The 26,230-nt window shown below is 31.8% G+C and overlaps 3 protein-coding genes and 2 non-coding genes across 8 annotated transcripts; 2 read left to right on the top strand and 3 right to left on the bottom strand.

Annotated features, from left to right (window-relative positions):
- Nucleotides 1–2,518: 2,518 nt before the first annotated feature.
- Nucleotides 2,519–4,395, bottom strand: LOC137816249 (mannan endo-1,4-beta-mannosidase 4). The gene is made up of 5 exons (XM_068619327.1): nucleotides 3,949–4,395; nucleotides 3,650–3,844; nucleotides 3,446–3,565; nucleotides 3,171–3,370; nucleotides 2,519–2,913 (listed from the first exon to the last, which is right to left on the bottom strand). The coding sequence occupies exons 1-5, from the start codon at nucleotides 4,306–4,308 to the stop codon at nucleotides 2,559–2,561; spliced, it is 1,230 nt and encodes a 409-aa protein (XP_068475428.1). The 5' UTR covers nucleotides 4,309–4,395; the 3' UTR covers nucleotides 2,519–2,558.
- A 3,682-nt stretch (nucleotides 4,396–8,077) lies between these two features.
- Nucleotides 8,078–18,176, bottom strand: LOC137814889 (protein transport protein SEC24 A). 2 transcript variants are annotated; one of them, XR_011081692.1, is made up of 15 exons: nucleotides 17,952–18,176; nucleotides 16,491–17,591; nucleotides 16,271–16,409; nucleotides 15,593–15,783; nucleotides 14,685–14,792; nucleotides 14,388–14,591; nucleotides 13,181–13,412; nucleotides 12,375–12,524; nucleotides 12,088–12,244; nucleotides 11,066–11,193; nucleotides 10,652–10,974; nucleotides 10,385–10,573; nucleotides 8,814–9,051; nucleotides 8,365–8,569; nucleotides 8,078–8,205 (listed from the first exon to the last, which is right to left on the bottom strand). XR_011081692.1 is itself a non-coding variant. In XM_068617822.1 (14 exons), exons 2-13 carry the CDS (start codon nucleotides 17,514–17,516, stop codon nucleotides 8,821–8,823), a joined length of 3,078 nt encoding a protein of 1,025 aa, XP_068473923.1. In that variant the 5' UTR covers nucleotides 17,517–17,591; nucleotides 17,952–18,176; the 3' UTR covers nucleotides 8,078–8,569; nucleotides 8,814–8,820. The 2 variants fall into 2 exon arrangements, 1 of the variants encoding a protein (XP_068473923.1); XM_068617822.1 differs by having other exon boundaries at nucleotides 8,078–8,569.
- Nucleotides 18,177–19,326: 1,150 nt separating this feature from the next.
- Nucleotides 19,327–24,107, top strand: ACLA-3 (ATP-citrate lyase A-3). 3 transcript variants are annotated; one of them, XM_068617821.1, is made up of 12 exons: nucleotides 19,327–19,815; nucleotides 19,903–20,079; nucleotides 20,471–20,632; nucleotides 20,770–20,850; nucleotides 21,209–21,260; nucleotides 21,604–21,718; nucleotides 21,834–21,915; nucleotides 22,655–22,750; nucleotides 22,894–22,995; nucleotides 23,130–23,246; nucleotides 23,338–23,454; nucleotides 23,790–24,107. In XM_068617821.1, exons 1-12 carry the CDS (start codon nucleotides 19,717–19,719, stop codon nucleotides 23,859–23,861), a joined length of 1,272 nt encoding a protein of 423 aa, XP_068473922.1. In that variant the 5' UTR covers nucleotides 19,327–19,716; the 3' UTR covers nucleotides 23,862–24,107. The 3 variants fall into 3 exon arrangements, with proteins under 3 accessions (XP_068473922.1, XP_090149821.1, XP_068473921.1); XM_090293695.1 differs by having other exon boundaries at nucleotides 20,729–20,850; XM_068617820.2 differs by having other exon boundaries at nucleotides 19,595–20,079.
- A 641-nt stretch (nucleotides 24,108–24,748) lies between these two features.
- TRNAI-UAU (transfer RNA isoleucine (anticodon UAU)) lies at nucleotides 24,749–24,822 on the bottom strand. Its single transcript has one exon. It is a non-coding gene; the product is annotated as a tRNA-Ile (tRNA).
- A 1,031-nt stretch (nucleotides 24,823–25,853) lies between these two features.
- On the top strand, nucleotides 25,854–25,926 carry TRNAF-GAA (transfer RNA phenylalanine (anticodon GAA)). The gene has a single exon. It is a non-coding gene; the product is annotated as a tRNA-Phe (tRNA).
- Nucleotides 25,927–26,230: the final 304 nt, after the last annotated feature.

The following is a 26,230-nucleotide window of genomic DNA, read 5'->3' as shown; positions in this document are numbered from 1 at the left end:
TTTTTTTTGAGAAAATTAATTGCAAAAAAATTGAAATTATTTATGTATTATATACATTGACTCTTCAGTTATATTTTGAAAAAACTGAAACTTTTAAACAAAACTAATGATTTATTTATTGATGTTATTAATAATTTTTAAATAATTAATTATAACTGAAAATTTTAAATAATTATTTTCAGTTAAACTTTGAAATAATTATTTATAATTAAAATTCTATTTTAAATTAACTTTTCAGTTAAATACTGAAAATATATATTTTTTCTTGGAACCCGGAGTTACATGTGGTTGGGGTAGATTCATTTGGTATTCATCTATTCTGTCTTCCAAAACTCATAGTACTCTCAAAAGTTTTTCATTGACGACTTTTCTAATGTTTTGCATATTTGGAGTTGGGTTTGACAAATTTTTCTTATTTCTCATTTCTCTAATAAGAATGCTCTTATTTCTTTTATTAAGAGTGATGGTAGTCTTTTGGTTAAATTGATTAAGCTTGTTGTGATAATTTTTTCTATTTGGATGATATGGCGTATGAAAAATTATGCTATATTTTAGGATAAGATTGAGGTTTCTAGGGCTATTTCGGTAATTAAAGACTTAATTTGTCTGGTGGGAAATTCATCTAAAGGTTCAATGAAGAATGATTGGTTGGATTTCAACGTGATTAAGTTTTTGGGTATTAGTACTCGTTGTGGTAAAGTTCTTCGTCCTCTTCCAGTTAGATGAAAGTTTCCTTCACCAGACTAGGTTAAAATTAATATTGATGGGGCTGCTAAGGGTATCTTGGTTTTGCTACTTGTAGAGGTATTAGTGCTTTCTCTGCGTTTTTTGAAGTTCAAATTGCTATGGTTGCTGAGTTTTATGGAGTTATACATGCTATGGAGGAAGCTCAAAAGATGAGGCTTACTAATGTCTGGCTTGAATGTGATTCTGCATTGGTTTGTGTTATGTTTACTGTGGGAAAATCAGGTTTAGGATTACTCATATTTTTCGTGAAGGAAATGCATGTGCTGATAAATTAGCTAATTTAGGATTTATTCATAGAGAACCATTTCATTGGTATAATAGACTTCCATCTAGTCTGTTCTTAGAATTCTTTATGAATATGTATAGTCTATATACATATCGTTTTTGTTAGTATATGAGTTTTGGTCTAGTCCTCCATATTTTTCATCTAATTACAGATGATAGATGATTGTTGTTATTTGAGGTGTTTACTGTTTGCTTAGCTGAGATGTCAAGTTGAATAATGATACCTAATAAGAAAAATTTTATAAAAAGAATAGTGAAAAGATATAAGCATAGACTTAAGACATATTTCGTTGAAACGTGATGAAAATTACGATTGTTTTAATAAAAATTTATTTTAACTAGTTATTAAATTATGATTAGTAATGATAAACATAATTTTAATTACTTATTGAATTGTGATTAATGTTTTAATAAATTTTTATTTTAATTAGTTATTACATTATGTTTGGTAATGATAAAAATAATTTTAATTACTTACTGAATTGTGACTAATGCTTTAATAAATTTTTATTTTAATTAGTTATTACATTATGATTAGCAAGGATAAAAATAACTTTAATTACTTATTAAATTGTGATTAGTTCTTTAACAAATTTTTATTTTAATTAGTTATTAAATTATGATTAGTAATGATAAAAATAATTTTAACTACTTATTAAATTGTGATTAATGATTTAATAATTTTTTATTTTAATTAGTTTTAAATTATGGTTAGGAATGATAAAAATAATTTAATTACTTATTAAATTTTGATTAATGTTTTAATAAATTTTTAATTACTTATTAAATTATGATTAGTAATGATAAAAATAATTTTAATTACTTATTGAATTGTGATTAATGCTTTAATAACTTTTTATTTTAATTAGTTATTAAATCATGATTAGTAATGATAAAACTAATTTGAATTACTTGTTAAACTGTGATTAGTGATGATAAATGTAATTTTAGTTAGTTATTAAATTGTTCTTGGAGATCCACATAACTAGATATATGGGGTTAATTTGTAGAAACAATTTTCATTTTATAACTATCTATGATGTCATATATTATTGGATCACTCATAAGTATTTAATTACACTCATTCACTATGATTGAGAAGTGATAAACTCAACAGAAGAAGGAAAAATGTTATTTTGAAAATTGTAATATAGTAATTATTTATGTTTGGAGTTGTAATATAGTACAAGATGATCAACATATCATCACTCGTAGAGAAGATCATTAGTGAAAGAAGGTCCACCAATAAGAACCAATTGCTTTATGGAAATAAAATTATCTGAAATTTTCACACTTTAATTTTCACCTTCATCTTCTCTTTTTCTTAGTTATATTATCCCTCAGCTTACCTTAATTTGGTGTGTACACTTAGTTTATTTTACCCAAACTTTGATTTGTTGAAATAGAAAATAAGAAAATAAGATTAAGACAGAGTAGAGAGTAATTTATGGGAACCAAATACTAGAAAACTTGAAGAGAGCCATGTTTCTATTATTTGATTAACAGAATGGTTCTACGACATATGACTATCGAATATGTGACATCCTAAAAGATTGTTGAGATATGAGATGGGTAGTGGAAGGAGTCTCTTGAAAGATGACTTCATAACCATCACGCATGTTATTCATTCCTTCGACAAAAAGTTGCCAAAAAGCTCCACCTGCGCATGCTCCCCTGTGACTAGCGCTAAAATATATCCTATTGAATACTTCTGCATAGAATTTGTCCCTTTTCGCAACTGTGTATCCTGGAACTTTTGAAGACAACCCAAATTCCGTAATAAGAATGGGTTTTCGTAAAACCTTATCTGAATCTTCATTATGAATGTTAATCCATCTTTCAATGAACGCATTTTGGGCTGTTTGGTTAGACCTCCACATCCTGCATCCCAAAAGCAACCATCAATTCAGACATGTGAAGAAAAAATGAAAATATATGGATAGAAATGTTACATATTCTATGTAGTGACACAAAGATACGAAGATTAAATATCACATTAAAACCGACACGAAGACTAGACATGGACACTGACACTTTCCAGATGTATTCTTAATAATGTAAGGCACGAGACACAAATATATAAGATTGGACAATTTAGGAATACGTGTATAATGTTAATTAAGAGGGATGTAGGATACCATGTAGGGTAGATATGAATGGTGGCATAATCGATTTCAGGAACAAGGTTGTTAGAAATGAAATCAGTTCCTCCTTCGTATCCAGGATTGTACTCTAGTCTTCCTGCCATTGATCTACCATAAAATCCTTCCAGCCCTACTTGCAGTAAGTGAACGTTGTCAATGGACTTCACATAAGCAGCCATCTCGCTCACCCAATCCTGCAAGTTAATAAACTTTCTTTTCATACATCATATCACTTTATTTTTACACAATCACACACAAAATCAAATTACCTGAACTAGTTTCCCAGATAAGTCCAAAGAACGAGGCTCATTCATGAGCTCCCATGAAAAAATGGTTGGGTCATCCTTGTATAATATTCCACTCACTGTATTTTTTCTTGTCAACACAGTCTGCATGAGTTACAGTAATTAATTAAAAATCACAGTAACTGAAATATTGTGAATGCATGATCAGCATATTTATGATCCTTATACCTTGACATGATTTTTGTAGAATTGCCTAGTGAGGGAGTTAGAGAAGAAGTCATCTTCACTCCTTAGTTTCTGTCCACGTTGATTTGCCCATTCAACATACTGATGCTTTCCACCAGCATCTTTCCAATTATTTACCAGGCTTAGAATCAATCGACACCCATATTTTCCTGCTTCTGATATCACAGCATCCAATGCCTGCAATACCATTTCACAAACATAAATTTAAATAATCAAGTCAAATGTAGAAGCATGTGTGCATGAGAAAAGCATAAGGGCAAGAAAGATAAGATGTAGTATACCCTGAAAACACTCTCGTCATAAATGCCAGGTGAAGTTTGAAGGGCTTTGTAACCTCCTCCATCGTTGAATGCAAAGGCTCTTGCTAAGTTTAAACCATATTTGGAAGCTTCTTGAAAAGCTGTGGTGACCTTAGAACTTGTAGATGGATCGGCTGCAAAAGACATTAGCCAATAGGCATTGAATCCATTGAAGTAGTGTGGCTTCCCATTAAGAAAAAAACGGTTGCCATTTCGTTGAATGAAACCATTAGGTCTTTGGGAAACTGTTTCATTATGAGGTTCAACATTATCGATGCAATTCACATATACACTAATGCACAATATCATCATACAAGTTAGGGTCAAGTTTTGAAACCCCATGACTCACTCTCAAACCCCAAAACCCAAGAGTTAAACTTTTACACAACCAATGAAAATTAGAGATAGAGAGAAAACAAAGCAATTGTTTTAAAAGATAATGGATTTTGATAAAACTAGACCATTAGGATGGAGTTTAAATAGATGTGAAAATTCATACAAGGCAGAAGTTTCTTAAATCATTTTTGTGGTTCCCACGTTGTTTTTATTATGACATGTCAATAAATTTTTAAAAAACTTTAATTCATTTTTGTTTCTGCATTCTAATAAATTTAACTTCAGACGTTTTTTAATAAATATTTATGAAAGAGCTTCTTGAATTATTTTGTGTGATCCCCACAATGTCATATATTTTTTAAAAACACATATTCACTTTAATATTTTCAATAAATATATTTTACAATAATTTTCACTACAAGAAAAAATTAATTTATCGAAAGAATTTCGTAAGTAACCTTTAAAATCCGTAAGTAAATCTGCACTGCCTACGAAACAAAATTAGTATATAATGGGGGCGTAGGTAATTTACCTAAGGATAGTGGGTCCGTGAATAACGGAAATAGTAGTTACTTACTAACTTCAATCCGGGTATAAATCCATAGGTAACTCAACATATTTTATTTTTAATTCTTATTTGAATTTTTATTTTATTTTCAATTATTATTTATAAATAGTATTTATGTCTATTTTTAGAATTATTATTAACAATTATTATATATTGTTCCTACTAGGAAGATGAGATCTAGAAAACTATTGAAGTCTTCGTCTTCCTCCTTCCTTCGGGCAGGTTGTTAGGGCTTCATTGTGATCCTTCTCGCATTCGTGCTACTCCTTCGATTCTCGATCTCGGGTGAATGCCAAACGGGGGAAGTACCTTCAGAAGGCACTTCGACGCTCAAGTCAGTAAAGGGTGTTCGGAACTCAAGTAAGTGTACAGTAATAATGACGTACTTTGCTCATTGGAATGTGTGCTATTTATATTATTTTAATGGGCTTACCTCATTGGATTTGATTAATGAAATGAATCACATTTATGGTTGCATTACCTAATTCTTAATGGTAGTTTAGCTTCACTGAACTTAGTTTGATCGTTAATGGCTATATGTATCGGTCGTTCAGGTTGTTCGCGTGTGTTTTGGCCAGCTCGGTCAGGGACAGGGAGACTGAGTCACGTCAGCGTGTGGCTCAGTCTTATTATTATTATTATTCATATATTTAACATCATTTATATTATTAATTATTATAATAATGTTAATCATAATACTAATTATTATTATTATTAATGATATTATGATTAATATTATTTATAATATTTATAATATTAACATTAATAATATCATTAATATTATTAAATATTATTATTAATATTATTATATTAACATTATTAATTTTATAATGGTAATAGTATATATTTATTAGTTATGATTATTATTTATAATTATTATTTATTATTATTATTATTATTTATGAATGTTAGGTATAATTTCATAGATATTTATATTATAATAATATTTTTAATGTTATTATAAATATTATTAATGTTAAAGGCTTGAAGTTAAGTTAATATTAATACAATCAATAATATAAAAGTTATTAATACTATTTCTATATTTAATATCATTTATTTTAATTAATTTCATTACTATTATTATTATTTAAATTAATAAAAAAAATTATTTTTAATTATTATAATAATATTAACCATAATACTATTATTATTATTAATAATAATATTGTTAATATTATTAATATTCATAATATTTATAATATCAATATGAATAATATTATTAATATTATTAATATTATTAATTATTATTAAATATTATTAATATTATTATGTTAATATTATTAATTTTATAATAGTAATAGTATGCATAGGATCATTATTTATAATTATTATTTTTTAATATTAATTATGATTTTATATTTATTCATATTATAATAATATTTATATAATTATTTATATAATTATTATAATTAATATTATTTATATAATTAAAAATTTTAAAACTATTAAGATTATTTATATTATTAATACTATTAATATTGTTAATAAAATATTTATATTAATAATTAATAATAATATTGAATTTACTTTTGGATATAGATTCGTGAATAAAATTTGTGTATAATGTAAAATTTACCTATAGATATGAATAATACTTTGTATGTAAAGCTGAATTTATCTACAAAATTAGATCTGTGAATAATATTTTGTGAATAATGTAAAATTTACCAATAGATTTAAATTTGTGAGTAATATATGTAGATATTGTTGAATTTACTTATGGATTCAAATTTGTGGATAAAATTGTGGTAAAACTTTTTTTTTTTACTTTTCTTAGACTACATTTTTTTTTATACCACAGTATTTTTGTGATTCTCAATGCATCATTTTTAGAAATAGTGGGTTTTGCTCTAAAAACATGTTCAATTCCGTTACAAGACCTAATATCACATGTGCCATAATAAAGAATTTTAAATTTTTTTAAAAAACTCATACTTTTATATATATTTTTACACTGAATAAAAACCAAATTTAGAGACTAAAAATAATTAGTTGCTATAGTAACTAAATTAGAAACCATTTGAGACAAAAAAAATGGTTTCTAAATTAGTTTCTATTATTGTTAAATAGTTTCTAAATTAGTATCTAATTAGCTAACAAGGTTTTTGTACCAAATTTAGTCCAATACAACATATAATCTAATAAATATGCTTATTATTTATGCTTTTTAGGAGGACTTGTATTCTTTTAAAGTTTAAAATTATTCTCGAAAGGAGTTGAAATTAAGAGAATGATTGCTCATCGGTTGGTCGGTCAAGCCTTTCTTCCTTTCTCTCAAAGCGGGTTGTTTTCTCCTTTCTCGTTGTTCTACCTCTCAGTCTCCATTAGTCCAAGTTGATGGTCCTTGTAAAAGGACGACGCTCAAATCAAAATTTAGTATTTGGTACTTGGTATCCTAAATATTGAAATTTGTACTATTTATATTATTTTTATGAACTCTTTGTTATTGGATCAAATTAGAAAGTTGGATCATACTTATAAATACATTATATGATGTTTGATTGCTGATTATGCTTAGAAATGCATTATATAATGTTTGATTGCTGATTAATCTCGCTTGTGGGAAGTATGTTGTACGGACCCTATCAATAAAAAATCTTATGTTTTTTTTAATCAATTGTATGTTTTTCATTAAGGTAACTTCCATAGGAGACCACACGACTAAAATAGTATATATATATATATATATATACTATTCTCTCCTTTTAATAATAATAATAATAATAAGGATTTTATTAAAATATATTAATTAAATAATAAATTGTTGTTCTAGTTTATTTTTAAGTGGAAAAATGAAGTCATTTTGATTCTAGTTTATTCAACACAAAATCATCATTCCACAATCAAATTATTATTATCATGTTAAAACAATAATGGACGAAAGAATGATCAGTACTTTTATCAGAGTATGTGTTATTAATATTAACATAAAATAAATAATATTTATATATTAAAGATTATTAATATTAATAGAAATATAAAAATGAATTATAAAGATAGTGAAAATATACAATTATTTTTGCATAAATTACAACAGTGTAAAAAATATGAAAATTTAAAAATATTTAAAATAAAATACTTTTACCTACATATTGCAAAATCAAGTGTCCACTCGTCTTAGGGTGTAGTTAATGAAATTTGTCTGCAGGTGCCCAGAGGCACCATCTCTTTCCCTAAAATTTTATGTACCAAAAAAAATTGAAATTTGAAAGAAAAAATGATTCAGCATTACATATCAGAATAAATAACAATTGTCAACAATCAAAATTTACGATTTCGCAAGACTGATTTGACATGCCATCTCTTCTCAGTTCTCTATCTACTTTCTTTTTCTACAATGAAAGAATCAACCATAAGATGACGACAAAAGGAAATATAAGACAGAAAATGACAATTTATCTCACTAGGTAAAACAACAAAAACAAAAAGTTCCCCTTTTTCCTCTATCAGAGACATGAAAACATGTTTAAATTCAATCTGTGGTAGTTAACCTAATCGATACATCTCCGGATGAATCAACAATCTCCCAAAAGCACCCTACTCACAAGTCACGATCAATTTAGCCAGGTCAAGGATGCTTGTCCCACCACCAGAAAGGATAGATTCAATATATTTCCAATGTAGAAAGAAATGCTCCTCACTTGCGAGACAAATAATAAAACCCGACTTCAAACACTGCTTATTTAGCCAGGGAAGCTGCCAAAAGAATGAATCAGTATATAAAGTTGATAAGTGATTATATTCAGATCATTCTATAGAAATTTAAAACATAAGCTCTGCCTTCAAGGCACTAAAACAGTTTTTCAAGAATAATACTATAATAGTCAGTCAAAGATACTGGATATTCATATTGTAAAATTCAGTGTCCTCCATTCATAACATACCTTGAAAAACCACAAGATTTAATTATTTTTTTTCTAAAATGGAATACAAGCCATACCTATATATTATGATTGCTGCACTTGCCGGGATATCTGTAACATCCATTCAGCATACCCACTGTTACCACCCATCTGGTCCTCAACAAGGTTTGCAAGAAAGAGGAACCCTTCTTTGGGCTGTTCACCTTGCCTCACAAGGTGGCATAACTGGTAATATGCACGATCTGCATTTCTCAACTTCTCAAGTAACTTCATCAATCTCCTTGACATTTCATTGTCATGCTCACTGAGTGTAGTCTGTCAAAACAAACAAGGCATACACACGGCACCAGATGTTTTTTATTAGATAAATAGAAGAGGAAGACAAAATACAATTGTAAAACTCACCATGATTTGATGCTATGAATTGGCCATACAAAAAGTTAAGAATAATATCCGTCAATATCGATGCAACAAAAAGGTAATATTACAACCGCACAAATGTTATGGCAGAATGGCTTCCATTTTAAATTTTTTTAACCAAATTAAATAAAATAATCCATACCATGTACATGTTAAAAAAATACAAAGCAAAAAAGTCAACTGATGACATATTTGTATGTATAACAATAAAAAGTCATAGATCACATTCTCAAGCAAAGCAAACATACAAGTAAAAAGTAATAAAATAGACTAGAAATTGATTTGGTCAAGGGATGATAATAAGAAAACAAATGTCAGACTAGAGACGAAAAAAGGAAAAAGAAAGTCACAAGTCACACTACTTCTAACACCCGTTAACATTTTTCAAACTTTCCTTCCCAATGTGGTCTATGTTTTCATCTGTGGGTTTCACCAGTGCACAAGAGGAGGTTGAGGAAAAAGGACTTGTTCATACCAGTCCTAGAGATGATGACATGGCCGTTGCAAGGAGTAAAAGACAGAGGTGGTTCAGTGTACTGTTCAGATAAGACTGAAGTGCAGAACCCATAGAAGGGTAAGATAGGTGAAAGAAGCACGGCAAACTACTTCCAATTAGGTTTAATCTATTTTTTTCCGTTTTGAAAATGTTGTCCCCAAGAAACCCCCAAAATGTAACAACGTTGAGGGTAAAATGGGATTTCAAAATGCCTCCCTGTAGTGCCACAAACGACTGCAATTATCACCATGATTGCGACTGCTGACACTTATAAAAAACTGCTCCGCTTGACAGCTAGGTTGCTACTGTCAATGAATTTCTCACACAATTTGACCATGGAATTAAGTATTTTATCACAAAGATGATGCTCGTATTATAGTATTTCGTACTTCTTTTATACTTAATTGAAATCTCATGGCTAATGTACAATATGTCTTTTCTATTGTAACACAAAAATATCAAAGAAAAAGTTGGCATATAAGATAAACGTCATTTTTTACTACATGCATGCAAGATGAACATGAGTCAACATTGTACACACACCAGGTGGGACAAGAGAAAGAGCATATAATGATTTTACTTAAATAAGAACCAAAAGACAACCAACATGAATTTGAACTAGAGATCGAAGTGATAACTAGCTGCTCAAGGTGACAACCGATGATAAACTCTAGTTTGCCTTGAAAAATACCTACTATGAACCTATTTTTGTAAGGCAGGAATACACAATACCTTCGATAATTCTGCTGCAAAGTCTGGCCCAAGTAAATTCTTGGCTATATCCGGTGAAATCACCCTACCAAACCATATAATGAAACGGAAACCATCATCATATAAATAAAGGCCCCTAGAATCTAAGCTCTCCCCTGTCAAAGGTAACCTTCTCTCAACACTTTTTAAGTCATCAGCCTGTACAGATGCCTGGAACACGAAGAAATAATTTATGAATTTTACAGTTGAACCATATTATTTGTAACTTTTCAAGGAAGCAATCTATACCTTCAGAAGATATTCATCAAGTCGAATCAAACTTGGATAGAGAAGTTTCAACAGTCCTTTTATTGATACAGTCATCATTATGTGTCCTGCCGCACATCTTTCATCCAGTGGAACATCACCAAATCCTCCACGTAGAGTTGTTGATCTACACAGCGCTAATCCATACAAAATTAGGAACTTTAGAGACTCAGGATATATCATTCTGTTGGACAAACGATGTTGCACAGAATAAAGATTCCGATATTCCCTGAGGGCTTTCACAATTCTTAGTTGAACAGCAGTCCGAGCGTCTTCCAGTTTTTGGGATAATGTTTTCTCAATTGCTGCAATTATGAAGGAACTGTTTTAGAAGATAACAAGCAGCTATCATCCATAATGTACAATGTCACTAGACCAGAAGTCCAATTAATCTACCTAGCCTGCTTAACAGCAATACAATAGCACCAGTATCAGCCAGACGATAAAGATCTGCCAACTCTGTAACTACTGGAACTGCCATTGTGTGTACTCTTATTCGCCTTTCACCACAAGATGCAGTATATCTATTTTGTAGTTAGGGATGCAACTTGCTTAGAAAACATTTCACATCATAAACATCCTGACAAAAAAAGAATACCAAGCATAACAGACATCCCAAAAAATGTTAAACAGTGAAGAAGAACTAGTAAAACAAAGCATGACACCATGAGCTGAATGAACTACCAAAAGTGAAAAGGATAGAAATAACATCAAATAAGTTTCTTTGTACTTCGGAAGGAAACAAACTCTTCAAAAATATAACTGAATGTCTAAGGACAGCATCTCAAATGAAGAGTAATTTCTTGAAAGAAAGAATAACTTAACAATATTTCAATGCAAAACAAGGATAAATGTTGAATGTACCACGAAAATAACAATTCCAACAAGTAACATAAATGGCCGGCGTAAAAGAATGAATAAGAGGATAGCATTAGGTAGTCAGTCAATCGCCAAGATAAAACTCAAATCTCAATTTCTGCTTCTTTATAATACTGTTCAAATAATAAATATTCTTACATTACAATATAGTGATCTAGAATCATAAACATGAGATTAAAAATTATGATTAATAATAAAACTAGTGTACAAATTTGGGATCAATTTGTTACAATTTTTATTTTCTCAATATAATCACTTTTTTAGTTTGTCAGGTGTTTATTCCAGTTTTTAAAATAACAAGCTGAAGAGAATTTAAAATCGGATTAAAATCAGAAGCAGTTTGAAGCTTCTCATAAAATCAACTGCTTCTAAAAATATATTCCTATGATTGTAAACAAGCATAAATTAGATTCTGTCTTTTTTTCTTTCAAATCTCTAAAAAAATCATCACCAGATTATTTTATAATAGAATCACTTCTTGTAATATTTAAACAAACTGGCCCTAGAACTCATCTCAAGAATTATCAAAGAAAGGATACAGCAATGCAACTTGGAAATACATTGTCTGAGTTGTCAACAATGTCTCTTCAAGTGATAACTGCATAGCAAAGGCTTTATCACAATCTACAGCAGGAAGTGCCAACAAATCAGTGGACCTTAGCATAAAGTTTCCATGATAAGTTGTGAAGCGAACACCTATAAACAAACACACGTAATTATCAGCAATGTACATCATATCATACTCTATCTAAGTTGCGTGAAACAGAAAATAAACAAAAGGAGGCAATGATGGAAAATATTTTCAAGACACAATGGATGCACAGACCTTTTGCACATCTAATACGCATTACAGCTTCCCATGCAGTTTCTCTGGTAAGGTCTCTCCGTAATTCATGTCTCAATTTATCCCCATGAATAGCTGCTTGGAAAGCTGGATAGAAATACACTTGACCAGCAGTATATTTTGCCAGAGTTCCTAAATAGCCAGCAAATTATAAATATATAATTCACCTTCTCAAGTATAGGATCATTAGCATGCCAAGAAAATAAGTGCTTAAACAAAATCTATTATAACTTTTTTTTTTGTGGGGGGTTTACTATTTACAGCTAATTTCTTTTAAGCACTAACAGGTCAGTGTTTTTTTGAAACTACATCCATAGAAGACAGTACATCTCCATATTCCACACATCTATAATCACAACACATCAAGGCAAAATACGACAATCATTCAATCCTGTGCGTCTTCAATAGCACCACCATCAAGGGAAAATATGGTAGTCATTCATTTAAGATTATTCAGTGTTCAAAATAAAGTGATGAAGTAACTCTATAGAACTCTTAACTGGATACCAGAGCCATGATCTCATGTATCAAGTGCAGACTATTTATGTACAGTACAGGTAATCAAAGATATTTATTGGCAAGATTGTTATAGACCAAAGAAAATTTTAACATACTTTGTAAAAGCCCATAAAATCAAGGGATCAAGACACCATAAAACAATTTTTTAACAATAAAGAATCATCCATCAGATTTATCAATCAGAAGTCTTCCAATCCAAATAGAAAGGCGAGGCACTTTCTAAGAGAATTAGAATATTGCACAATTCAGAAAAAAATGTAAAAAATTACCCAAGGATGCTACGTCTGTGTACTTATCACTGAATGCATAAACATTTGCTGAGATTTGGTACTTGGAAAACTCAGCAGCCATTTGTTTATAAAATGGATCTTCAGGCAGCCTCAGTCCATGTTCTTTGTCAGTCCCGTAAACACGAGAATCATCTCCCCGTAACTTCAAACGGCCAACACCAAGTGATGGGAGTGAGTTTTGAAATATTAACAATTTCCCTCCAAGTTGACTCTGCATAGAGAAGTGCGAAAAAAGCACAACAAAGCAATGTATAAGACAACCATTGTTAAATGCGTAGGAAAAATGTACACAAAATTCAATAAATTCTCAATGGACTGCGTTCTCTTAAATTTAGCTAACAATAGGGCCGCCATTTTGCAAGGAATGTAAATTATTTCTCTATGTTTCATTTGATTTATTAAGCAACCTTCTCATAGTTTAGTGTGCCCAGCAATGTTTGGGGAATTAAATCTTGAGATATGCCACATTTGGGTGGTCTGCACTTGGTTGTTTTAACATAACTGATCAATTATAAAGTGTGTATTAAACAAAAGACGCTTTATCAGACTAGGAAAGTTTTTTTTAGATGAATCACACAGCATCATTAGCCTCAAGTGTGTATTAAATACAACATAAATAAATTATTAACTTGAATCAGAGAAACTTAATGCATACAAAAAATCAAACTTCATAATTGACACTAAAAACACTCAAACAATTATCACAATTCCATAAATTAGAACTTCCAAATTCTAATTCTAAATATTCATGACTATTTTGTATTTTTGTCCCTGAAATTAGATTAAGAACTCCATACAGAAGCCCAAACAAATGTGAAATACCTAGCACTGGTCTTACCCAATTCATACCACAATTCTTCATAGATATTAAAGTATAGAAGCCACATATATACATTAATATTAGTTCAAAAATATTAAAGCACAGCCAATACTTCTCCTGGTTACTATTGAAGCTTTTTTTTCAAGAAAAATAGGTTTGCACATTGAAAACATTCAATGTTGCCTATCCTCTCATTTTCTACACTAAAATTTGATGTCTTAAACTTCATGTAGCTATATGTAACTTGGTGTCAATTAATACCAAATTTTTATCCAATGTACTAAGTTCACTACCTGTTTAAAAAAACTAGCAAAAGCTATTATGGTAAGAAAACCACCCTCAAAGGTTGAAAACAGACAAACATACCATAACCATGAATGCAGCCTTAAGAGCAGGACCAAAAGCTGATTCCAAGTTAACATTGTCCTGGAACATGGTTGGCAAACTATCTAAGAAGGTGTCTACCACACTTCTTGATTCAGACAAGTTAACAAGAAGATCATCTGGCAGCGGAATAAATATATCATCCAGATCTGACACTACCAACATCTGTGGTTGAGTCAGGGAAGACTGCAAAAGCATGAAACACAAAATAATTAGTATAAAGTGGGAAGGGGGCAGACATATATTATAAACTATAGCAATACAAACAATATTGCAAACCTTCATGTTATAAAAATGTATTGTGCTGTCAAAAGTTGCAAACCCTATTTGTGTACGTGGAAAGCCAGGCAGCTCATCCAAGCATGACTTGATTGTATTGGCCACAACCTGCAGTTAGAACAGTAACACCAGCAGTCAAAACAAAGTGAACCAAAGCACCCGAAAAATAGTTAGAAGTTGGAACTTGGGACGAATTGGTTATTAAGTAACCTCAAATGCAAAAATGCATCTTACAACCCAAAGTTGCACGGGAAAATGTTAGTGAATAAGTAAATGACTAAATGTTACTTCTAGACAAATTTCATTGTCAACACCTCCACTTTATGTGCAATATATGACAATTGGTGGACACAATATCTAAAAGAAACTCATTTCTACAAAACTCACTTTGGTAAATATCCTAAAAGCTCTCACTCTTCTAAAAGAAATTCTTTGAAAATTCATTCTACACAAAAAGTAATCATGCCCAAATGACTCATGCATGCTCATAAAGCATAATATGTGAAGGCAAACATGCAACCCTCGAATATACATAAGAAATAAACTCAAACAACTATTGTGTGTTTCAGCAGTCAATAGTCACTAAAAGGAAACAGAATTGAACAATCATCTAAAAGATATGACGTATAAATTTTAGTGAAAATGAAAACCTAAACCACATAAGTTTGCTAGTGAGCAGATAACCTTCTCATCTAAATAAACTAATCTAATGCAAAGTACATTATAGGATAACTATTTTCTTCTTCGTAACTGGAATCAATATTATATGAATCAAGTACTATGACTCATTTAACACACAAAAATAAGGCAATATATTACCCAATACTATGATTTATTATTTTTCCATAAAAAGAACTCTATCAAAGTGCAGTACAAGTTGCACATTGTGTCAGAAGTAAAGTACTTACCTCAATCATGCCACTTCTAACTGCAGATATGGAAACATCGATGAGGAAGAAATACACTGGTGGCATAGGAGGCCGCACCATATACTCAGCAGGGGCAACAAATTCTACAGTCCCCTTTGTAAGCTCAGGCCGTTGATTTATGTCAGCCCTTTTTCCAGTGGCATCTAATTGTGAATAATATTCACTAGGAACTGTACATAACACTCAATTTATTAACATCATAAGAAATATACTATTCAACCAATTACAATATGCATGATATTATTTATTTGTCAAAAACAAGTAATTTTCTTCACAGAAATTTTTAATCATGTAGCATAAATACTACGGTCCATTTATCATGATAGTAATAAACACACAACAGCACAACTGACATGAATATGTAGAGTAGCAAAAACCAGAGAGCAAGTTTAGTCCCCCTATGGCCCTGAAACCTTACCTTGCAAAGGTAAGCAGGTGAAGTATGTGCATTCTATTATGAAATGCACCAGTGGGCACATCCAATATAACACAAGTGATACTGGCAGAAATTAATGAATTTTCAGAGCCTCCGAGAAAACCTTTTCTCAGGATAAAAGTGTGCAGACCAAAAGTACTTGAGTTAAGACCAAATTCCAACTATTTTATGACATTTTATTTTTCAAATGTAAAGGATGAGGTTATGAACGTAAATAGTACCATCGTTAAGCAAGGTACAGACGTTGCAACGGAACTTTCTTCCTGCTTCTGTAAATGTCATATAAGGATTCACATATGTGCGACATCTTCTGCAGCGAACAACACTAGCTGGAGCAAAATTAACTATAGGCACCTCTTCCTGAAAACAACAAATAGTGAATACTTGCAAATTACATGACCAGTATGTTTCTCTCGTCAAATAGGGTACAGAAGCACTAACCCCATCAGGAGGTTCAGCAAGCGGAGATACAACTGCTCCAAGTGGAAGGTGCCACCTAGAAGCCAAGGACTGGGAGCTTGGTACGGCACTGGTCGTGAGTCGTAGAAACCGGGGATTGCAGTTCATGGGATACATGTCAAGCAAATTCTTTGGCTCAACATCACCTTCCAATGGCCTTGGAAGTTCCTTGGGGTCAAATAATGGATCCATTGTTCCAGGACGAGTTTGCATTGTGAGGGCATTGAAGTCTTCTGCCAACCCGTGAACATTACTCATAGGGGGCAGAGATCCAGGTTGCTGCTGCATTGGCTGGATACCAAGCGGAGGAGCCACTGGGGGAGATGAAACATAACCTCCTTGATGAGACAAAAAAGGAGAAGCTCCAGCAGGTGGAACAGGCCCAAAATTTCCTTGATTAGCAGGGAATGAGGAATGCAAAGGTGGACCTTGCATTTCAGGACCAGTCTGCTTACTCGGGTACCCAGGAAAAGCTGGCTGAAATGTAGGTGGAGGAACATTTGAACCCATATGCGCAGGAGCAGCACTTTGAGGTGAGGGAGAACCCATTGGAACAAAAGGCATCTGTGGCTGAGCTGGAAGAGACGTGGCAAATGGCGGTGCTAGACTAGGTGGAGATTGAAATGATGGTTGTCCCATAGACAAAGGAGGAGCACGTGGCTGCGTTGTCGGGGCGAAGGGCGCTGCCGGAAACTGCTGAAAGGGTCCAGCAGCCGGCGGGGCATTGGATGATTGAGGAGGAGGAGGAGGCACTGACGGATCATTGAACCTCCCTGGCGGTGCAGGCCTAAAACTGGGTGCCCCTGGTCTAACTGCAGCAGGTCCGGCTGAGGAAAATGGCGTGGCAGCTTGCGGCGGAGGAGCCGGAGGAGCGGACCGAAAAGAAGGAGGCTCTGATCCAACCACGGAACCGGTTGATGAAAAAGGTGTCACTGTCTGTGCAGCAGGAAAAGGCGGTGGAGAAGGCCTTGAAGGGAAGGTTGGACGACCAGGATTTTCAGTCCCCATAGGTTATTACAAAACAATCCAAATCACTTGGCTCTAATTCAATTAAAACTCAAAACCTCTGTTCCATCACCAAGCCTGTGAGAAGAAAGCAATGCGATGCACGCATCGTTTAATACATAAAAAGAGACCAAATACAACACAGTTCAAATCAACAGTAATTATAAGAGAATCGAAGCAGTTAGGTTGACTTTGGCACAGGCAGCCAGTGCTGAATACGTTGAAAATAGCACGAGTAGTAACGTGGATGAGAATTAAGCATTACATACGATTAGTTTAACTAAGAATTGAGGGATACGCAAATAGAAGTGTTAGGGTTGTGAGAGGAATAGTTTGGTGATTTGAATTTGAGTGTTGGAGCTTTCTCGATTGTGACAGATCGAGAAAAAGAGGGAAGAAGAAGAAGCAGTTGAAAACAAGATCGAACGAGTGACTCACCGAGTTGCCGATTCGGATCGGAGACGCAGAGGCTGATGCGCACCGCACGATTAAGAATTGAACTAAACTGAGGTGAGAACCCTCTCTTGTGTTCTCATACAACGAGAAGAAGCGTGATGAGACCACCTTCCCTGCAAGCACTGGACTACGATGGAATTTCACCGTTCTTTCCCTGTTTTTTTTTTTTGGTTGATCGGCACCGCTCTTCGGTACCGAAACAAGTGTGGCTATCATTTGGGCTCGTGACCCAACTTTTGAACTGGACTAGATTGGAGGCCCATTTCATTTTTGGACTAGATTGGAACTGGACTAGACGGAACTCAATAAATTTCTCTTTTCACCTCATAACTTCTTCCAGCACCTCCATGAGGTTCTTAAAAGACCAATATACCCCTGTAATTACATATATAAAATAAATATAAAATCATCTAACCATATCCGCACCCTCCTTAATTTTTTTGACTTGTTTCATAAACCGTAAAAACTCAGTAATGACTGTATAAGAATTAACTTACAACTTATAAAAGAAATAACTTAGCCATGTTTTTTCCTTTTAATTATATATATATATATATATATATATATATATATATGTGTGTGTATGTGGTGTGTGTAAACAATTTATACTAGTTACTCATATAATAAAAATTAATAAATTATTTATCATAATATTGCCTTAATAATTTACCATATCATCTTATTTATTTTAATATGATACGACGATAAAATAAAGCTTTATTAAACGTCTGTGTAATATACTGTACACTAAAAATGTACATAAATCAAACTCTTGCTTTGAAAGATATACGTGTTTGAGTCCTTAAATATTTGATCGAAAATGGTTATTTATGTATTTTAAAATATTAATTTTGGTCATTTCCTTTTAAAAATATGGTGAAAAATTAGTTTGTAATGTCACGAGTAAATCATATTACCCGAGTTTACAAGTGATATCTGCTTAATTAACACATGAATATCACGTGTTAGCTGTTATTAAATCACTAAATAAGAATAAGGTAGTAGGAATTAAAGATGGATTATGTGTATTGTTTTAAAAATACAATAATATGAACTATCATTTTTTTAAAATATAGGGAATAAAATAAATTTAGGTTATGATTTAAATGACAAAAACTTTACTTAGTTTTGAATATCACATTTCAAATAAGTTTTTAGGTAACTAACAGATAAAGAATTAGAAAGTGGGTAGCCTGAATAAAAGAAAGTGTATTAAGTATGATAAAAATTAAACGCTTAATCATAGTGATATGACAACAAATATAAATTAAACCTTAACCTAATTTTACTTAAGAAAATAATTGCGCCGCCCACCGACCCACAAATGATAAATAATGTGTTGAATGGGCGCCAAGGTGGAATAATCGAAGATGACAAAACAGAATCCACCATCATGCTCATGCTCAAACTCATGCTCATCCTCATCTTCATCTTATACCAAACTTCCAACTCTATTATTTTATTCCTTTTTAAAAAAAAAAAACCTTCGTACTTCATGGAATATTTTATTTTTTGCACACTCTTTTTACATATTTTATTACTATATTTTTCAAATTTCATTACTTTGATTAGTAATAAAACTACGTTAATGTTAAGAACGAAAAACAACTTAATCCTTTATTATATCATTTTGGTGTCATTAGGAAGCAATTACGCAGTCCTTCTTCCCTGTTCTCACAGTGCATGATAAGAGAGCAGAGCACAGAGCACGTACTCTGTATTTCTCATCTGAGTTTGAGATCGTAAAATGGCGAGGAAGAAGATCAGGGAGTACCATTCCAAGAGGCTTCTCAAGGAACACCTCAAACGGCTTGCCTCTATCGACCTCGACATCCTTTCTGCTCAGGTTTCCATAATTTGCATGCTGTCTCCTCATTTCAATTCAATCCATCACTTATTTGAAAGCTCTGTTCCGGACTTCGATTCTTCGCAGGTCACACAGTCAACGGACTTCGCTGAATTTACAGACCACCATCCCTGGTTGTCGTCAACAAAGGTGGTCGTCAAACCGGACATGCTCTTCGGGAAGCGCGGAAAGAGTGGCTTAGTGGCTCTCAATTTGGACATAGCTGAAGTCGCTGAGTTTGTCAAAGCACGCCTCGGCGTTGAGGTCATTCCTCCAAATGAAAACTCTGCATGCTTGCTTTTTTTTTTTTCTTTTTCATATCAACGTTGGTTTCGTTTAATTGTACTTTTCTCCCCTGTTACATTCGTTTCACTGATTTGGTTTTGTTGCCTCCATTTTTTCACCGTTTTCATTCTCCTGCTATTTTAGATGTACAATTTCGCTTATCATATCAGCTTGACATATTTAATGGAAATGCTAAGCTCATACTCTGCAAGTCTGAATTTCTGTTAAATATTGGTCTTCAAGTTAATAGATGAATTTGTAGGAATTGAAATTTGCGAAATGACGAATACAGGAAGCAAAAATGTGCTATTAAGTTTCAACATTTCATCTTCCTTTTCCTGAACCTTTTATTGTATTGAACGTTTGGTAGGTTGAGATGGGAGGTTGCAAGGCGCCTATAACTACTTTCATTGTTGAACCGTTTGTTCCTCACGACCAAGAGTATTATTTGTCCATTGTTTCTGAAAGGCTTGGCTCCACCATCAGCTTTTCTGAATGCGGGGGCATTGATATTGAAGAGAATTGGGATAAGGTGTTATTGACTTGTTATATTAAATTGAATTAGTGTAACTGTTTTATTTGCTGTGTCTCGTATGATTCAGTGTTTGTGCTTCCTTTCTCTGCAAAGGCAACCCTGATAAGATGGGAAGGTTCACTGCTAATTGTCAGGTTAAAACTATATTCCTTCCAACGGAGAAACAGTTGACTCCGAAGGCATGTGCACCGTTGATTGCTACACTTCCTTTGGAGGTGTGTATTTTGGCACTTCCCTTATGTCTATCAGTTTCTTGTGTGTTTGCTTGGGAGCTTGTATCATGTTCAGAATTCAAAGAACTAGTATAGTCTCCAGAATTTATCTCTCGCTAACTATAGTTTAGATTTTGCATTTGGTGAAAAACTGATACAGACGAGACTGCATGATTTGGATGTGATGTGTTTAGTGTCGTTTGGTTCTAACCTTCGCACTGTCTTTATTAAGATTTTGAGGGTTTGAACTTCTATTTCTTTAGGTTAATGCTTGTCTATATTCACTATTTCTTTATTTCTAGTAGCTTTTTTCTTATTCCTTGTGCATCTAACAAATGCTTATTCTAACTCTAATTTACAGATTCGGGAGACAATAGGTGATTTCATACTGGGTGTGTTTGCTGTCTTCCAAGGTATGCAATGAACAAGCTTGAAAACTACTGGATCATCTTATTGTTTTGGAACCTAAAGCTTAATATGAACTCCGGAATGTAGAATTAGAAAATGCTTTAGAACTTTAACGTGTGCTTTTTAACTCTTTCATCTTAACTCGCTAACTTGTGCATGAGTAGTCAAAGAGAAAAATGAATATTGTTTGCTCTATTTCACTTATATAAAATACGGGGAAATTCTAAAGACTCAATTTGTTCAAGACAAGAATCATTTGTGTATTACTTCTCTCAAAAAATGCTAACTGTCATGGATATTCATATATGCACTAGTGTAACCTTTTTTTAACTCCCATCTTGTCCATAGATCTGGACTTCAGTTTCCTTGAGATGAATCCATTTACAATAGTGAATGAAAAGCCATATCCGCTGGATATGAGAGGGGAATTGGATGACACTGCTGCATTCAAGAACTTCAACAAGTATAATCCTTTGATATTTTGTTAAGAATTAAACATTGAATTTTTAAAGCCATGAAAATTAAGTATCTAGTGCATATGACTATTTGTTTCTAATCTATAACCTTAATGTTTTCAGGTGGGGCAATATAGAATTTCCATTGCCTTTTGGAAGAGTTCTGAGCCCTACAGAAAGCTTCATCCATTCATTGGATGATAAGGTATTTTTTATTTTAGATTTAAACAAGTGTCGTATCTTCCATGCTTACTTATTTTTGTTTTGACCAATCAATAGATTATTTTTTTAAATTGAGTATTTAATGCATTATAAAAATTTAATATAAGTTTCTGAAAAACAGATTTGTATTTTATTGTTAATACTATTATATTATCTCTTTTAACTGAAATATTTAAAAATTTTGATTACTTTTTAATACTCTGATTTAATGAAAACAGTGACAGTAAAAGCATATAACATCAAAAATTTAAACAATTTTAATTATTTATAAGGTATCAATTTAAAAAAAAAATAGTATTAGGTGCTCTAATTAAAACTTAGTTATATATCTAAGCATAAAACTTATTTTTTTTCCAGTTTTTTACGTGTTGTTTAGTTGCCTTAAGGATTTTGGACCACTTCCATAATTATGTATGACATAGAGCACTTTTGCACAGTGAGAAATCAATAAAAGAAATAGGAAAATCAATAAAAGTAATAGAAAAATGTTATCAGAATTCTCAGCATTTTTCTGTCGTCATTCTGATAAAGTTGAGAAAATAGTTTCTGATCTCATGATAAATCTCGCCTCAATAAGTGGTGGCCCATATATTTACCTTACAGTTATCATGTTCTTACAGTACTTCCGTTTTGTAAAACTCATACTTCCATGTTATAATAATTGCAAGTGGAACTTTGCTGTGTGATGGATTCTTAATTTTTTTTTCTTTTTCATACTACAGACAAGTGCGTCGTTGAAATTTACTGTATTGAACCCAAAAGGACGCATCTGGACAATGGTAGCTGGAGGTGGTGCAAGCGTAATTTATGCTGATACTGTAAGCTTCCATGTTTTATGGATTAATTTCCATTCTGTCAAAAGTTGTGAATAAAGGACCCTCTCCAACAGTGATTGATTATTCAGGAAGTTCTATTTTAGTATGTCATCTAGTGAGTTAATAATATACACTTTGTTTACTAGGTTGGAGATTTAGGCTATGCATCAGAGCTTGGTAACTATGCTGAGTATAGTGGAGCACCAAATGAGGAAGAAGTGTTGCAGTATGCGAGAGTCGTAATTGATGTAAAGCTCACATATCCAATTGATATGTTCTTTTTCTTTCTTGTGGCTTAAACTTTGCTAATTCGTCATAGCTAGTGGCTTTATGACTATATCATTTGTGAAGATTGTGCTCATGAGCCATGACTGTGTTGCAGTGTGCTACTGCAGACCCTGATGGCCGTAAGAGAGCCCTTCTTATTGGAGGTGGCATAGCAAATTTCACTGACGTTGCTGCCACATTCAGTGGGATTATTCGAGCGCTGAAAGAGAAGGTATGTTAATGTTAGTTGTAAGTTGTATCCTTTGTTCGCTTCAACTTGTTACTTTGAAAGTTATGAGTTGGTTTCCCCATCACTCGAACAGGAATCAAAGCTTAAAGCAGCGCGAGTCCACATCTATGTCAGAAGAGGTGGTCCAAACTATCAGACTGGTTTGGCAAAGATGCGTTCATTGGGGGAGGAATTGGGAGTACCAATTCAGGTAAGTAATGAGTATGACAATCTTTGTAGGGATCACGCTTTAAAATGTGCCATAAATTTGCTCACATGCTCATCACTGAGAAACTACTTTTAGTTATCAGAATCCGGGACCAATGAGTAGTTACTAAATCTACATGCTTCATTTATCAAACTATAATAGTAAATTATTTAAATTTTGAAATCTTGTAACTTAGTTCTTCACCTTGAGGCTCTTGGCAGTAAGCCAGAGGATTTTAAACCTAAACTAAACAGGTGGACTGTCTCCATTGGAGTCTTGAATTACAAAATTCTTTTTCTGTATTTTGTTGTGCGATTGTGGTGATGCTGTGTTTCCAGGTTTATGGACCGGAGGCCACAATGACGGGTATATGCAAACAAGCTATTGATTGCATCATGTCCGAAGCTTAACGCAGAGCAATTTTTCGGTAACCAATTTGGTGGCGTTTTGATGGATAAGTCCGTAGTGTATACCAAGCAAGGAGGAATAAGATCGATGTGAAGAGGATAGATGTTGCAAGGAAGCTGTTCTTATCTTTTGTTATTGTTAAATTTGTACTAAAAAATGGTCAATAAAATTCCTCGCCAAAATGTAATTTTAGTTGACGTCATTCTCTTTAAAGAGATTATTATAACCAATGTTTTGTTGTTTTTTCCCTTTTCTGCGTTTTTTTTATTGGTTTTATTTATATGTGTTCTATACTTCCTTTACATATAAGAAGTGACATGTATGCAAAAGTATGTGTCTTTCGTCCTCTTCTCAATCTAACTTAAGTTTCACAGTTTTGCGTTATCAGTCTTATTCTTTTCGTGATATGCATTATGCATAGTAAATATCAGATTAGATGGAATATCACATTCAATATGTTATTAAAACAGATTAATATGTCTTTTTTTGTTTTCATTGTTTTTTTATTCATGTTATCTGGTTGTGGTGTGTGTTCACTCTTTTCTCTCCTTCTCATATTTTCTATCATATTCAATGTTTAATATCTAAATCTTGATTTTTTTTCAAACGGCAAACATGTAAATAAAAATTTACCTTAAAGCACAATGTGTTTTTAACTTCAAGGATAGAGCATATTAGTGTACAAAGATAAAAATTCGGTACTCCTCTTAGTTAATAAAACAAATGTTAAAAAATTTTATAACTGAATTTTAATCTTTGCACATCCATCCACCACAGAAGAAGAAAAAACATGTAATAACGTTGACAAACAAAGAAGATCAAATACATCCTTGTACGATCTTAAGTAAATGGAAAAATAAATTTAATAAAAAAAATCAAATTCTGCCAATGGTTCCGGCGGGGCTCGAACCCGCGACCTTCGGCTCATAAGACCAACGCTCTAACCAACTGAGCTATGGAACCATTTGTTTATTATATTTCAGATTTCATTATTCAACATAATATAATAACGTTACCAGCCCTAGTTTATTAGATATATAATTCTTTTAGTTGATTCTCTTTTTCAGTTTCTCTTTGATAATAGAAAAAGACTAAATAGATAAAAAATATATATATTATTTTAATCCTTAAGAAATCTAAACATATTTTTATAGATCTTTATTATTATTATTAAATGGAAAATTTTACGTGTTAAAATAGTTACGATAGATTTTCATCTTTCTAACAAAAAATTAAAAATATGTTTAAATTTTATATTGATAAAAAATAATTTAAAACTATTTAATATATTTAACCTATTAACGAAATATAAAACGTAGTTTTTCAAGTACAAATTAAATTATAAAATACAAGTTAAAAAGATGTATGTGATATAGTTGCTCTAATAAAATTTATAAATTGGGTTGCATCAATCTTGGAAAAAACACATCCCTTTTATTTTATTAATTCATCATTTAATAAATCTAGTCTAAAATTTAAATACAATCCAGTATTTTATTTTATTAATTCATCATTTAATAAATCTAGTCTAAAATTTAAATACAATCCAGTATAAAATAGGTTGGATTGAGTCACTTATGGTGTAATTTTTTTTTTTTTTAAAGTATTGAATAAATATTATACATAGAATGAATATAACATACAAAGTTTAAATTTTAAGGTTTGTAATCCGCGAGTCATCTTTACATGACTAATAGCAATAAAACTTTTAAATATATTTCGAATAACAACAACTTCCTAATTATATTTATACACCTTTACTTCAATAATTTTTTATCCGATTATAAATATAAATTTAAGTAAACATATTTTTCATAAATAAATATACTTCACTAACACTGTTAAGAATGTATGAATTTTGTTTTTATATTTATTAATATCCTTCATTTTTTATCGTATTTTAAGGTTCCTATTAACATAAAACATTTTAATTTTATTAAATCTTGTTAAATTAATTACTATTTCTAAATTAATCAAACTATTATTTTCAAATTGCGGGGATAGTTCAGTTGGGAGAGCGTCAGACTGAAGATCTGAAAGTCGCGTGTTCGATCCACGCTCACCGCATTTTTTATTTTTTGGCCTTTAATATGGTTTTCTTTCCTTTTTCTTTTAAAAGGTTAATTAACGTTTTATTTTATATACTTTTAACTGTAAAAATAATTTATTCGATTTAAGCACTTTACTTCACTCAAACTAATGGATATAAACCATCAATTCTTAATATATATGAAGCTGCTCGAATATATTTTGGTTTTCAAATTTTGGATTAAAATCGAAAATTTAGAGGACCACAATTAGATTTCAGGCTATTTCTATCTTTTATAAAAGAAACTAGAAATTAGGAAAATTATATTACAAGAAAACAAGT

The sequence above is a fragment of the Phaseolus vulgaris genome, chromosome 1, assembly GCF_051622355.1.
Source record: "Phaseolus vulgaris cultivar YP4 chromosome 1, ASM5162235v1, whole genome shotgun sequence".
Classification (NCBI taxonomy): domain Eukaryota; kingdom Viridiplantae; phylum Streptophyta; class Magnoliopsida; order Fabales; family Fabaceae; genus Phaseolus; species Phaseolus vulgaris.
This window is presented reverse-complemented; position numbering and strand designations above follow the sequence as displayed.